Genomic DNA, 16416 nt, shown 5'->3' with positions numbered 1-16416 from the left:
ACTTCTGACTGTTCATTCGTGTTGATGAAAAGCTATCTGAACCAGACCTTTTTGAGAAAATTCTCCCCAAACCATCAAACTGCCGCCTGCAAAGTTCCGAACTGAAAAATTACATGACACGTTTCGTAAGGCCTTCCAGTATGAAGAAATTTTATTCAAGTTGCATTTCTTTTTATCAGAGCACTTCTCCTGAAATAGTGAAACCCATGGGATTAGCTTCCACATTAGTTTTTGAACCCACAGCTTTGGAGATGGGATTTTTTGGTATGGGGAGAATTTTTTCAAACACGCCTGGTTTAGATAGCCTGCCATCAACACGAAAGCCATATGTGCCTTAATAAAATATATATTTTGGAAAAAAACACGAATGCACAGTCAAAGGTGCAACGGAGTACTTCAGGATGAATTACTTCTGTTTTTGCATCGAAAACACCGTGATAACTGGGTAATTTGGCATCAATTCTAAAATCAGGAAGATCATGACATGGTTTAATGAATAGGGGCTTCAGATTCTGGACTGGTCAGCTTGTTTACCAAATCAAAACCCTGTCAGGAACTTGTAAGGAGTGATCGTACGAATAGTAGATGCAGCTTACAAGCCGTATGAGTGATTTGAAGAGCTTAAATTAGTAGTATCCTCTGCGTAGAACGAGATACACACTATAACATGACGCAGCTTGGTCGAAATCACCCCGAATGGTTTGGAATGGGTTATTTGAACTGATTGAGATCTAAAACTGACCTAAGAATTATTGTAATTTATGTAATTTATGTGACATTGACGTTAATTTTGTAAAGGAGTGAGAGCTTCTCTATCTGGTTCTCTATAGTTATGAAACACTGGAATTTTAGTTTCTCTATCTGGTTCTCTATAGTTATGAAACACTGGAATTTTAGTTTTTTGAATGTTTTGTGCCTAAATACAACAATAAAGTTCAGATGGCCAGTCTTATAAATGGAGATAGTTATTGTATACTACAAAATATACTTCAATTCAACCAACTCCTTACATATTACTGGAAATTCAAAAAATGGAGTGGTTCTATAGTTATGATACGCAGTGTATAATCAACCATCAAAGACGAAGGAGAAATTTTTCATTCAATCAATATCTCTGTATTGAAAGGTCTTACAAGAACGTTTTCGGACTCAAATTAAAGCTGGTTGATAAGGCGTATTGGATTTGCTATTCAATTAGTTAGCAAAAAATTGTGTTAGGCTAAAAATGTTCGAAAAAACAGAATTAAATTTTTTTCCCGGTATTTTTCATCACTACATTTACATACGCCAAGATAATTTTTTTTTCGTAAAACATGCCAAAATTTGAGGATTTGAGGTTTCAAATGATTTACATATCATCTTTATGTTTTCATTCTATGTACAATGAAATTGTATTTTGTTTGGAATGAAAAACATCAACGGCAATTACTTTTGGGCAACCCAATAGCATACAGACAATCGATTACTATGTACTAGAAATATGTCTGACCTTTCATGCTATGAAATACTTTGTAATCGTGTCACTCATCTAATTACCCAACGCTCTTCGGGAGTTAAAACTACTGATTCCAGCAAAGGGAATTTGAAAAAAGGAAGGAGCTAAATAATAAATTATATGAGACATGAGATCTCTGATATCAGATATGAGATATCCGATATGAAATATGTGATATGAGATATGATGATGAGTTAAATGATAAAATGTAACTCAATTGTGCGCTATTGATGGAGAGTGATAAATAATTCAGTAAAAAAAATACGCACGATGATAAGCTTTTATCAGTTCTTTCGATGAAATGGATTAAAATTCAACCTGTGTGATGAGCTAGATGTATCTTGTGTAATCCTTTCCATATCATTTAAATGGCCACTCTGGCGCTTTGGACACTATGAGATCTAAGAAGAATATCGTCTCTTCTGTAAAAATTCTATTTTTGGAGTTGGCGAGTTTTGCAACTAGGCGACACATACGGAAATTCAATTTTCCGGCTTTAAGGTGATTGAGGGTACTTAGACATATGTGGATGGAAGTTCGATGATCAGATGAAGCAGCATTTAACAACGAAAATAAATTCGTTTTGTTTGAAAAACGGATAAATGTATCATTTAGATATTTAAGAAAATATTTGAATCACGATGGAAAAAAAGGAAATGGAGGTTAGAGAGTGAGAATTTGTGGTTTTATGTATGTTTTGAAGTCATATTAAAAAACATATACAACAAAAAAATATTCAGGAAAGAATTTTTTTTATACATAGGGTCACACTAATCGGTACTAAATATGCGGTAATCGGTATCCTAGTGGTATCATATATAGTTTACGATCTATTCTCATGATTTACATTTTTCTGCGCATAGTTTCATTGAAATCGGTCGAGCCGTCTCGGGGTTTTCGGCTTAAAACATATTTAACTGAGCCTGTAAAAATAAACGAATTACAAAATTAAAACATTTCAGCCGATCGATCAAAGTTTGGAGCAAATTAAAAGAGCACTTCACTGCAAATTGAACCGGAAGAACTAAATACGTAACACACATATTAGGCATGAAACCGTTCTTATTGTGAAAGTCTTATATAGGAAATCGAATCACCAATTCATATTTTCAGCGAAAAATTGTGTTCGTGACCTTTTTTAGAATGTCGTTTCCGGCGTAAATTATATCCGTAGCAGACTCATGAAATTCAATTGCATCCACAGGATAGATAGATAAAACATACATCATTCATCCGGAGAATATGCATTTCCAGCACAGTTAAAGCACAGAATGGTGCCACCACATATGTAACCATTGACTTACGGTATAAACTGATTGAAGCAATTATATGACAAACGCAGAATATCCGCTCTGGACACACGCCACCCACAAATGCCATTCTCAAACCATCACTCGTCTATCATCGTAACTATATTTCCAATCAAACCGGACCTCTACAAAAGACACGTTTCGACGATGGTGTTATATTGCGAAATGAACCAGTAAATATGCCCTCGACTTTGCCTCGATTTGACTAAAAGCAAGATTGATCGCGGAATTGGTGAAATAGATGCAATAAAAAGGCCCAAAATGGAATCGACGGAAAACGTTTTGCCAAAAACAGCCGGATAGCGGAAACATAATATCCTGAATTATTTTTCACGTTTTTTCATCAAATGGATCAAGTAAATAAACGCTTATTCCAGAAGCTTCTTGGAAATTATACAATCAAATCGAAACTCAAACCTAAAAATGTCACGAATAATATATTATCTGGCATAGAAGCTTACATGCCATCCCACATTCGATTGCAAACATACTTATTACTATCCCATCCGCGAACGACGATGAAGCTGCCAGTAACCAGTTTGGATTAATCACCGAATAAAAGCATTCATGTTTGCGAATTGACGTCAACCGTATCATCAAACCCGAACGAACAATCTGCCCCGGATAATAGGTCAATAATCAGTGACACATCGCGCATATCCATATACTGCACTATAAACTGCAAACAAACTTTATCATTCGTAATGCCACGGTTGATTGACGTTATTGGTTTATTCGCGCATCATAATGATGATTGAGTTACCGTATGTCGAATCCACGAAAACCTGCTTGTCAACGATAAAAATTACGACAAACGGAAAACCCCCCCACTCACACACGGTCACACAATTATATCGAACAGAATTGTGCCTGTGGCTTTCACATTTTTGTCTCGATGAAATTTCGTTCGGATACCTGTGGTTGAACGCTGTTTGTAACAGTTCATGTAATGAGTGACAAGTGCTCTGCCTTTAATTGAATAAGCTCTCAAAGTTCCGTGGTCATTAAATTGGCCTCTCGTTGCAGTTTCTGCTTGCAACTCTTTTCAAAAAATAAAAAAAAAATACGGAGACGAATTTTTTGTTAACGCTACGAAATCTTTACATACAGACTAAAGGTTGGCTGAGTCAATTTTTCGCTCACACAAACACTGAGGTGAAAAATGCCGAAAAATAGATATTTGAGTGAACCAGAAAAAAATACATTGATTCAAACTCGAAATCGTACGCTACCATGAATATTTCTATTTCCTTCTTTCGAAAGTCGAAAACAAGCTTTCGGAACATTCTATGTAGATCAATGTCAATTCTCTAAAAATGACGAACGTATGAAAATTGACTTAAACTCATATTCGTATGGTGGTTGAAATTTGTTGTTATTTTTAGAAATTTGGTGGTTTTTAAATTTCCTACACAAATAGCTTCCATAGTTTTTTTTTTTACTGGGATGGATGTCGGGAGATTGTGGAGGAATATCAACAACTTTTGAGCAATTGTTATGTAACCATGTGTGAACTTTATGTGCCTTGTGCTTTGGGTCATTATCTTGGTAAAACTTGAATCCTCGATTCAATCTCATTTTGTTGACACTTTGTTTCATATTTTTCTCCATCGATGAAAACTTGATGAATAAATGGATGAACATTCCTCCCGAATACACCAAACAACTCGTAGAAAACGGCTAAAGGCAGCTAAAGACAGTTGCATTGAACAGGGGTTATCATACTAAAGATGGGATTCTTAATATGATCAACGTCTTCGAAATCGAGTTGAAATTTCAACCACCGTACGAATATGAGTTTGAGTCAGTTTTCATACATTCGCATATGACCCATTCCATGAGGTTATGCACCAGAGAACCAAATTTAAAATACAGTTTTAGGAGAAAATTTACAACGTTATTTGAATAAGCACTAGTTATATCAAAAAAATTTTGTAACAAATTTAATTTTCATGCACCAACCTTTGAGAGAGGCGAGTTTAAAAAACTACATAATTATATTTAAAATACTTTAGGTTTTCACGATTTTCATTTTTCTTGAAATACTTTGCACATGCTTAACCAAACTTCAATGTATATATACCATTGAATGGGGAATTAAATGCTTGTTTGAAGAGCCGTGAGTAGACCTACGTTTCATTATATAATTTATAAGAAACAAGCATTTGAAAAACAGGTATTTTGAAGCGTTGTCACGTCACAAAAATAGAGCATATTTTAGTTTATCAGATGAACATAGTTTCAAACATTTTTATACTTGAGTTTCTCTAAGCAAACAATGAAGGTCAACAACCCACAAAATTTGGTTGAGATCGGTCCACAAATAGAGAAGTATCAACTGTCTCCAGAAGTTGTTGTCACGTCACGAAAAGTATACGATCCATTCCAGTGTGACTTGACAACATTTTGATTCACTACAAATACTTTTTTGCGTTTTCATGAATAAAGCACACAAAATTAAACGATGTTATAGTAAAATTAAGAAAATTTCCAACAAGAATCATCAGTTGGAGAATATTTTATAGTTAGATTGGCTTGTTGTCAGTCAAATACTTTTGTGACGTGCAACACCTGATTTTTTGTTATTTCGGACTAATGATTGATTTAATTTAATTAATTACAGTTCCGTCTCAAAACATACAAATGATCTTTCTCATATGTTTTACCAAAAATACATGAACGTAGATTCCATAATATAAGATATAATCTTATTTCAACTTCCGGATTGCTGATGGTAGTATAAGCAAATATTATAAGAGTTTTCAGTCTGTGCAGTATTATAGCTGAAGACGTAGTAAAATAAAAGAAAATAATAAAACTGCTAAAAAATATGGAAAACCCATACGATATGGGCTTACCAGCGGAAGTCGAATATCGTATTCCGATGCCATTTTGGAATCGAGGATGCTGGTTTCCGGTTTATTAAAAACGGATACGAAAAACCGGGAATGGCGTGAAATCCCACAATATCATCGGGAATGGTAATGTGAGAATATATCCATGGGTGCGCGAAGACGAATGAAAAGAAGAATAATGTTTGATAGTGAGAGATAGTATTTAAGTAAGAGGGAAATAATGTTTGAGTGTGAAGAACTTAGCCTTAGAGCGACGTGTGTGGAGTTATACAAAGACAGTGCACACGCAAACATCAACGATCAACGATCAAAGTCAACGTGAACATACGATAAACAATTAAAATTGACTTGTTTCGCAATGTTTCACAATCTGAAAGAACATAGAACTTATTTTGCACACAGGTCGAATATATTTCTTCTCTGTTTTTGAAGGAATAAAAACGTAAAATGGCGTAAAAATGCTAGAATGAAGAGATCCAGAAAAAAGTTACCATATTATCAAATTGTCAGCGTTATGGCACCTTTCATTTGACACTATTGAAAATTCAGTAGGAAGCGCCGTTTCTGAAATACAAAGGAGGGAAGGTTCAGCACCGCCGGTTGCGTTAGGACCACCTTCCCCTATAGGATGGGCTGAGGAGGCGATTTGGCGTAGAGGTAACATCCATACCTCTCACGCAGAGATCACGAGTGCAATTCTCACTCCCGACATTCTTCCAAAAATGGAAGTAAAAGTGACGAACCAACCGAAATGTGTTGAAAGTCACTATAATATAGAAAAAAAAATATATATAGGATGGGCTTTTGGAAGGGGAAGGGGAGATCTCAGAGGAAAGTAAGAAGTATTCAGAATAATAAAAAAACATAAAAAATAATATATCGTTCGCTTCAATACGGTGAAATTCTTATTTAATACAATTTATTGATTGTGTGACGTGACAACGCTTCGTGGAGACTGTTTATTCGTACAGAGCGCGTTGTCACGTCACAAAATGCATGCCGTCAAAATGCATGTTCTTGCGAGTTTTTTGAAAAACTGAGTATACAGGAATCTACGTTCATCTTTCATTGAAAAATCATAGAACAAAGTGTATTTGTATGTTTTGAAACGGAACTGAAAATACAACATTAATGTTCACAAGTCGGAACCCGCAAAAAGACAGGTGTTGTCACGTCACAAAAGTAATGGGCTGGCAACAAGTCAATTCAACTGCAAAATATTCTCCAACTGAAGACTCTTGTAATGAATTTTCTCAATTTCACTTTAAAATCGTTTACTGTTTGGAAATCGTGTGATTTAAACATGAAAACGAGTAAAACCCTATTTTTAGTGAGTCAAATATTTGTCACGTCACGCTGGAATGGGTCATATGCTTTCGCCATTCTTAGAGAATTTAAAACCACTATTCTGAAAACTGATAACAAACCTTTTCACTCTCAAATCACACTATGAATTGATCTAAATAGAATGTTCTAAAAACTGAAAACAAGCTTTAAAAACTTTAAAAAAAAGGGAATAGAGATTTGCATGGAGGCGTACGATTTCGAGTTTGAATCATTGTAGTTGTTCGTGCATATGTACTAAAGAGAACAGATATGAATAACTGGGAAATAGGAAGAAGAGTAAACTTATCCGAAACATCGATTCGAAATGTGCTGAAAAAGGTGAAAAATGTGGCGTTAAAAACTAAGGAGAATATCGAAATAAGCAATCTTGACAGGAATCGAATTCTGGAGCTGACTGGAACTGGATAGTTCAATGCATCGGAAATTGAGAAGGAACTTGGACTCTTGATTACCAATGAACGCATTCACAGATTTTTACTTTTTATTCAGCCAAATGAGAACTTAGAATCTAATAGTGTACGATACTGTAATAAACTATGATTCGGAGGGGCCAACATCTGCAACTGCTGTGGATCAATTATTGTTTTTTGACTTACTGAATGTGAATAAAATATTTGGGCCCTTCCATGGGATAGTCTAGACTCTAGATTAATTTGGGAAAATGCAAAGATGCCTGGCTAGCTAACATTTTCACACCCACAAAATTGCAATGAATTCTAGGAGGGTGATGTCAATTTTCATGTTGTTTCGGAACCCAACATGTAGGTATTGCAATAATATAATGTATAAAATAACATTAACCTAACATGTTTTCCTAGAAATTCCTAATTATCCAAAATAACGTTTTATGATATTTCGTTGAATATTATAATTATTTCTTACAATTACGCAAAGCTAGACTCGGCTAAAGTTATTATAATGGAGTAGTAACTAGTCGTGTATCTTTTACAAACATATCTGTGAGAACTCACGTGCATACAATACTCGTGAAAATCTCTCATGTGAAGTGATACGAATGGCTAAATTTGTCTCATTCGTTTGAAGGCACTTAAAAAGCAATTCATGCTTCACAGCTGAAGTCATGCTTCGCATACAGTCACTATTTCAACGCAAGTTTGTCATCACTATCTATCAGAAACTGTTTGGTTCCCATGTGTTTCACGGCCACGAGTGCATGAATCCAGAGAATCCACTTTTTTAGTGCAAGTTCCGGAAAAACATAATTCTTTTGAATCGCATGGCACATCACCATCAGGTTAGGTTTTCTCACTATGCTTCAAATTCAACCGGATGCGAGCATCCTGCAAACTCATAGAAGAAAATGCATTTTTAGTGGACATATTTCATTGTGGGGTGCATAACTTCTGACATATTTATGTGCGACCGGTGGAAGCGATGATTGTGTGATTCACTCTTTCCAGAAATATTTGCCATGATTCCCGAACTCAGCTCAAACTGTCGTTGAGTTCATTTCCGTTGAAACATTATTTATTTAACATTGACTATGGATGGTGACATACAATAAGTGAACAACATTGAAAATCTGTGTTTCGGAGCTACTGTAGATGATGTGGACTGTATGTAATAAAATCCCATAAACTACTGGAACGATTGCAGGTTATCAGTATGCATAGTTCTGAATACAAACTTATAGTTTTATAGCTAAATTTTCAATTTTATTGTTGTGACAATTCTTTTTGGCTCGTAAACTGGGCGAATAGGACTTAGTCATAATAGGTAGCTAAAAAGTTTTTGGATATTCAATTAAGGAAATTATAAAATGTGCATCTAAGAGAGTTCCAGAGTTTACTCTAAAATGAAGTGATTCTTGAGAACCTCGTTAAGTTAAATACTGGGCACAGCAGCTCACAGTCACCCTAAGTCCATCTAAGGTTGTTATTGATGCATTGGAAGTCAACTCCATGCCGTAATATAATATGCCTTCATAGAATGGATCTGCAATTTGGACGGCCTGATTATTACTGGAACTTTCAACATCCCAGCCGTTACCCTCAGGTGATTCAAACTGGTGTATATTTTCGAACAATTACTCTAAACTATTCCATGATTGGTAGTATTACAAACGTTGCTCAAAATATAATTTCCCAGAGTATCATATGACAAATCTGATAGCATTTGCTGTCGAATTATAAACATAACTTATATGTTGGATGGCTTAAAGGGGAGAAGACTACGTTATGACCAAAAGAAATTGAAATCGATGCAAAAAATTGAAAATTTCGACTTCCCACTCTGTTCTTCTGATTTTTTTTTGTCGAATGTACCGTAATGCTTTAGTATCCAGACGGCTTCTTCATTATATTCAATATCAACCAAAACCATATCATCTTTCGCATGTTGAATTAATGTGACTCAGAGTTACTGTTGTATCAATTTAGTGTAGTGTCAAGCATAGTACTCAGCTGTTGACAAAGAATGTCAAAAATCAAAACAAATATTCGTGTTTCGCAAATCCATGTTCGGAATAAAAAAACACATTCAGAAGATGGTTTTAGATCCGGACGGATCAAACGATGACGATGAAATACCTTATTGAAGGAGTTGCATGAGAGTATGTTACAAGCCCTAGAAAGAATGGAGCAAGGATTGTCGCTGTTTGATGTTTAGTTCAATAGAGTAACAATGAAATAATAGGCTGTACAAAAATCAGTAACAAATTTCTCTCGAAGATTTGCTGTTGACAAAATTTGTCCGAAATTTAGCGCAGTTCGGGTTTGAAATCATGATTGAAAAAAGTGTCCGGATTCAAAATCACGGCACAACGAAGAAACTCACAAATTCTGTGATTAGCAACTTACATGAAACTGTATTTCCTTAATTTGTACGTTCAATGCAGCCAGACAGACACTTATAATTTCGAGACCTCCTGTTCTCAGATAGAATGAGCCATACCGCGAATTATTTTAATTTCAAGAATGCATTTCCATTTTCATTTGTTTTCAATTATAAGCTGGAATGTGAATACGAACGCAGGAAGTAGACAGAGATGGTCAGATGCGGTGCAATTGACCGGAAAATGGTTCACTCTATTGCTGGCATCATTATATTCGAATTAGCATTAAATTGGAGAGGAACTAAGTTTACCGGGCATTTAATTTTGCTGAAAGTTTGCTTAATTACTTCTGCTGTTTCTTGGTCGCCTCATCGATTGTCATTAGCACAAAATGTGAAACCGAAGGAACAAAAGTGCCAACTCAACTAAGACGGAAGACTGTAGAGTGTAATTGAATTGGAAGTGGCTCACTCTCATTCCAAAATGCTAAGGAAAAACAGACTAACTGTAGGACTTTTGGTCCTTTTGGTTGCGAGTATTTCAGTATTTAAAATGTTTACAATTATCAGTTGTTAATGCATGGATATAATAGTGAGACTTTGGTTAGTTTTGGTCGATGATTGTTGTATGTCTTCTGTTAAGAAGTAGTCTAGAAAATATTACCATCATTATCTTGTGGCGACCCGTTCTGGTCACCCGATCGTTACACGAATCAGATAAACCACTTACATATTACCCATATCCATTCAAGGAACCAACAATAGAAACTCAGGACCAATAGATCTCCTCAGAACTGTGAACCAAACATGCTGTAAAAATTAGTTAGTATACAATAGACTATCGGAAAGAGTACACGCGTTTTACTACTCCTGAAACTAAAAAGTCCCCCAAAAACTGGTGACCCTGACTGAACAATTATTTCACATTGGAGATAGTTTTTTGAGACCGCGTTTACTCAATAGTGTAAATTTTCATTCCGAGTAAAAAGCACTTTAGTAAAACTGTCACAATGAATACGGTGAAGTCTACACCTCGACCAGGATTGCCAACTTTAATTTACAAAAATCAGGATAAGTGAAAATCAGGAAGAAATCAGGATACGCCATATTGGGTTTTCCGGAAAGTTCGTAATGATTTTTGGAAAAATAAAAACATTATTTTTACAGACAGATAAATGTAGCACAATTAAATCCAATTTTGTTCCAAAATAATTTGCCATCTTTCACGTAACTTAAAAATCTATCCTCTCAGAACATGTTAGCTCTTACATCGAAGACTGCTCACGTTATGTTCTATGCTGTCCATAGAGTCGAAATTTTAGCCTTTGAGAGAATTTTGCTGGAACCTGAACCTGAATCTGAATGTGCAATGGCCGGTTAGTTCAGCTGGAGGGATAGCACTTCCTAGCCAGACTCCAAAATAATTTTTAGAGTGATAAAAATATCATGAAGTTTACCGTTTCCCTGATGGAACACGACGCCTATGACATTGACTAATTATGGATTTTGGTTCTGGGTCGCTGCATTTTTTTTCTGTATTATAGTAACTTTCAACACTCTTGGCTGGTTCGTCACTTAGGTCGCTGCCTTAAGTTGTCCAGTAGCGAGCAGTATTTATGAGAATGTATCGATTGGTTGCTTGGTTAAAGCTCACAATAAATAATTCCTTTTCAATCCCACCAGACACAGTTTATGACTTTGTTCGGGTAAGGATCAGCTTTGGGGTTAGCCAATTATTTTGCTTACCCCAAGTTTTCAGTCATTTCACACTGTTGTAAATGACCCATTTTCATCACCCGATTTGCTTCAAACGGCATTTTTGTTACGTTTTTGAAGCGAGCCGCAAACCGAAATGCTATCTATTCAAGGTTATTTTGGTGAAATTTTCTGGGAATATAATGAATGAAAAATTGATAAGCATGGTATAAACTCTCCCAGAAGTGGTAAAGCCAGTGTGTCGCCGGAGCACTACAGTCAATCACAGAAAAATCTATACAGGCAAATCATTTTTTGTGCGGGGGATAGGGACCGCATAAAAAAATCGTACAAAACTTCACCAGTAGCTTTAAAAAATCGGGTTCGATATACAATTTGAAAAAAAACTATGTTATTTGGTTCGATTATATAAATCTTACTATATTCATTTTGAATTCAAAAATTTTCTCTTGGGTAATTTTACACTCTGAAACGAATTCTTTCATCAATAACTTTCCAGTTACTCCTACACCCAAACTAGCGTTGGCAGAAAACATGTCATCTTTGGCAGAAATGATGCCATTTAGTGTGCTGTTGAGTGAAATGCGCAAATAATGAGCTATTTTAAAAGTTTAAAAATGGTTTGTATGCATGTGTGCAGACATCTCTTTCTGTTTTCTTTTCTCATTTCATTTGGGATTATGCAAAAAAAAAAGCCCACACGACGTATCGGCTGGACATTCCCTTCTCGTATGCCAAAGAAGAACCTTCTTCGAGAACTTGGTGTGGAAGATATACCTCAGGATGTCCAACTCCTTGTCTGTGATGTGGAGCTGGCAGTATGAAAAAATCATCAAGTTGATCGACAGTGCTGCTGCTGCGAATCAACAGCCTTGAATTATTTTGTTGTAGGCTTAATGAGCGTAAGATTCAAGGAAAATTTGCTCCATTAAATTACCTTTTTTAGTTTTTTTTTCCATCGCCATCCGGAATTAGTCCATTTTTAATGCATACGTTAACACTAAAATCGATGAAAAATGGATTGCTATTTTCAAGCATTCACTTCGGTAAGTTGAAGAAAATAGTAGAATTTGAATCATACTTGCTAGACTTAAATGCTCTGACTGAGCGAGTTTTCTCGGGCATGAACAAAATCTGGACCATTGAAAAATCACAACTAAGTGTCGATATTTTGAAAGAAATAACGTTAATAACGTTTTTCTGATATCCCGCGTTCTTTTGGTGTCCCGCGTTAGAACTCTGACCATCTGGTCACTTTTATCGTATATCAAGTCGAATCGATGGAAATGTGGCTTAACATTTATTAAAATTTACCTATGATAGATGAGAAAATGTCGGATAACAACGAATAACAGTCATTTTCAATGTTAAATAAATGTTTATTATTGTTAGTCTCTTAACATGAATGATCTTCAGAACAATTCAGCTCAGACCTGTCTTGGGCACACTCAGTAAACAACGTTCAATGAAATCAGCTATGTATAGAACGGTTTTAACTGTGGGTGTTCTAAAAAGTTACCACTGCAGGTAGAAGCTTCTCTGGTCCTTTCGTAGAAAATCAGTACAAAATTGCGAAAGTGTTTGTGTACAAGCAAAGCAAAAACCAAAATTGAATCAAATCTAAATATTTCCCAGCAATTACCCTTTCACATTTCTGCCGTAATGAGTTTGAATTGCAACCATCGTCTATTACTGTTGCACTCTCTCTCTTTCTGTTCTGCCGAATCATCCGTTTCCACTTATCCTGTTCTACCTGGATTGCGGAGAAATTTATTGCACTTTTGTGCTTTCGTAATGATTTTTCCTACTTTCGCTTCAACATGGGCCTAGCGGAAAGGGAATTTCGGGGAAGAATGTCGTCAAAGATGAACAATTTTGAATAACGATGTGGACACACTGTCTATGTAATTAGTTTGTCAAGAACTCAGAAATCGGAAAAATGGGGGAAGAGGTTATATTGTTTGCAGTTTCAGAATCAGTCAAGCGTATATTGCGAACCAGTTGAGTCGCCAGACGATAGCTGCTCTTCGGGAGTAAAATTTTAACAGCAGAATGAAGAAAATTTATGTAAGTGTTGTTGTTCGCGGGAATTTATTTAGCATACAGGAGAACATGTTTTGCTTCGGTTTGGTTTTTGGTGAAGGTGAAGAAATAACTTTCTGCAACTTTATGTGCGAAGATAGAATCGTTTGTAGCGAGGCAGATATGAAGTGTTCCTGAAACTCCATGAAGCAGCATTTGTCGGATGTGTTGAGCAGCCTGGATTGCGTGAAATATAATAAATTGTTCTAAAAAGTTTATGCACTGGTTCTGTGGGAGTACACACACCTGTTTGCACTAAAAATTGTATTGGGAAACAAACTTTCACTTAAGGCGAGAAAGTGAACATGTGCTCGATTAGGAATGTTTTCTTGATTAGCATATTTTCACCGTTATATACGATGTTTTTGTGTTTTGTGTACAAATGCGTTATGAATTTACTGATTTTGTAAATTCAAACTGTATTCAAAGTTTAAGTGAGTTTGAATGGAATCAATCAAAAATTGATTAGTATATTTAGTATAAAAAAACGACGATTTGACCCATACGTTCAGTGTCTGCTTCATTTTCCAAACTGAACAATCCAATCCGGATCAGTTCTTGCTACGAGGACACCGATCGCAAAGTTTTTATCGTTGGTTGTGCATTCAATTTCGAGTTATACTGAGTGAATACGCCAATACACACTACACCAAATTTTTTGATTTGAGGGTTTAAATTTTCGATAAAGTTAATCATTATTATCAAATTTGTGAATATATATTTTTCCTATGGATACTCATCTAAATACCTCATAAGAAACTATTATGATATTACTACAGTTCAATGTTGTTCAAATCTATTTTTAGGTCAATTTATTGATTACACTCTCTATCTTTGGATCTGGGCTTGCATATCCTCATACACGAGCGAAACGAAGCTTGTTCTCATATTTCTTCGGAGGTGGCTCAACAGAACCTCCCTCAACGACAACTGAACCTGCGGTTACGGATTCGCCGGACGATGATCAACAGTTGGTATATTTCGTGCCCAAACCAAACGATCCTAATGTTCCACCAACATTTGTGCCGGTTGTTCCGGTACGGTATTATACCTCTCCTAACGGCCAGAATTACATTGCCGTTAGGCCGGTAATGGTGCAGTATCCAAATACAAACGTACCCTACCTTCCGACGTATCTGCCGACAAACAAAATTTCCGAAGTTGAGAAATACAAACCAAATGAAACGCAGAAAAAGTATTCGGCTGAATCAGCGTTCGGTTTGAGTCCTTCGGAGGTCTCCGAGCTCAATCAATTGGCGAAACAATTAGGCGTGCAAGATATGCACGATTTACCTCCGCTGGAAGAGGTCATGACTCTGTTGGGCACAACAAATAAGAGTGAAACTATCAAGGCAGTCCGTGACTACGCGTCTACTCCAGGTGGCTTAGAATTGATAAAAGAATATGTACTAAGTTACCAACCGGTGAAACGGATGGATACATTTGAGAAAGAAAAACATGACAATGAGATTGAGTATAATGGAAAATATGCTGCAGGGAGATCATTGAACTCAGAGGACTATGTAGTACCAAACAATCAAGTTCCGATCATCGGCTATTCACAAATGCATGCGTTTGATAAAATTGAGAGCACAAAACCAGTTCGAGAAACAGGATTTTTCGCTGCACTTCGCTCATTTTTCTCATTCGGTTCAACTGGAGCAGACAATACCTTAGATGAAATCAAAGAGTTCAAGTCCTCATCTATCCCCAGCTCAGGCCAAATTCCAATGTTTGGATCGAAACTGATCCCGCACTTCATAATTCCAATTGGGCCTCTACCCGATGACTTGTATACCAGAAACGTTTCACAGCGAAACACAGAAGGTCTTCCCATGTCTCCTTCTATTCAAGATATGGACCCGTTTTTATGGAAATCACCTCAGATAGATGCCACAAGTACTGAGTTACCTATAGAAAGCTCAACTCATTCTCAGCCGAATGTTACAGAAAGTTTTCAGGACAATGTTGGTGAGAATGAACTAAGCGATGAGGTCAGACAACTTCCCGTTCGAATTTCATTGCCGGATGAATCTATTGAAAATATCCATACGAGTAACTTAAACGAAGTAACTGTATCACCAAGTGGAAAAGTCTCAGTGCAAATACCAGAAGCTGCAGGTGAAGATACCGTTTCAGAAACGACAACCGTGATCACTACAACAGTTGGTGGCCTTCATCATACCACTGAGAACACTATTGAATAGGCTGGAATATAATTAGTGAAATGTTAATATCAATGCCATTGTAATGCGTAGTTATTTATAAACTTTGGGAACAATAATTCTTTCTATAATATTTATTTGTACTTTAGTAATCGTGTTGTCTTCGGTGTCCTCGATAATATATTATACAATTTTTGTACACAGAAAGTTCGATTTTCAACTATTTTTTGGCTATGACACGCAAGATAATCCTATATAGAAGTTTCTTCATCGACACAAGGCCTTTCACTTGCAGTATGTGATATCCACATCATAACAAACACATAACAGGGAGAGTGTTCCCTGAACTGACCGGTGGTTGTAAAGAGAACTCCTGATGTCAATAATGGTGCTGCCTACCGACCATTAAGTAAATTTTATATGTGTATCCCAACGCAGACAGTTTAGCTGTAATTTAGTTGACACTTTTTCTGCTCCCTGCTTTAAACTATAGTTAAATGCATTGTTAAATAACGAAAAATCCCAAAGGTAGGTAATTTCTATTGCTTATGGTCCGATCATCAACATATGTTAACATAAGTTTTGAAGCTAACAGAACTTCTTCCGAAAAGCACAATTGTGCCCCCAGTTGAAGGTTGCCTGAATTGCAAAAA

General features: G+C 36.1%; 1 protein-coding gene across 1 annotated transcript; it reads left to right on the top strand.

Moving 5' to 3' along the window:
• The first annotated feature begins 13441 nt into the window (after nt 1–13441).
• Nucleotides 13442–15970, top strand: LOC129768665 (uncharacterized). The gene is made up of 2 exons (XM_055770447.1): nt 13442–13583; nt 14405–15970. The coding sequence occupies exons 1-2, from the start codon at nt 13569–13571 to the stop codon at nt 15803–15805; spliced, it is 1416 nt and encodes a 471-aa protein (XP_055626422.1). The 5' UTR covers nt 13442–13568; the 3' UTR covers nt 15806–15970.
• Nucleotides 15971–16416: the final 446 nt, after the last annotated feature.

The sequence above is a fragment of the Toxorhynchites rutilus genome, chromosome 2 (assembly GCF_029784135.1).
Source record: "Toxorhynchites rutilus septentrionalis strain SRP chromosome 2, ASM2978413v1, whole genome shotgun sequence".
In the NCBI taxonomy this organism is placed as follows: domain Eukaryota; kingdom Metazoa; phylum Arthropoda; class Insecta; order Diptera; family Culicidae; genus Toxorhynchites; species Toxorhynchites rutilus.
This window is presented reverse-complemented; position numbering and strand designations above follow the sequence as displayed.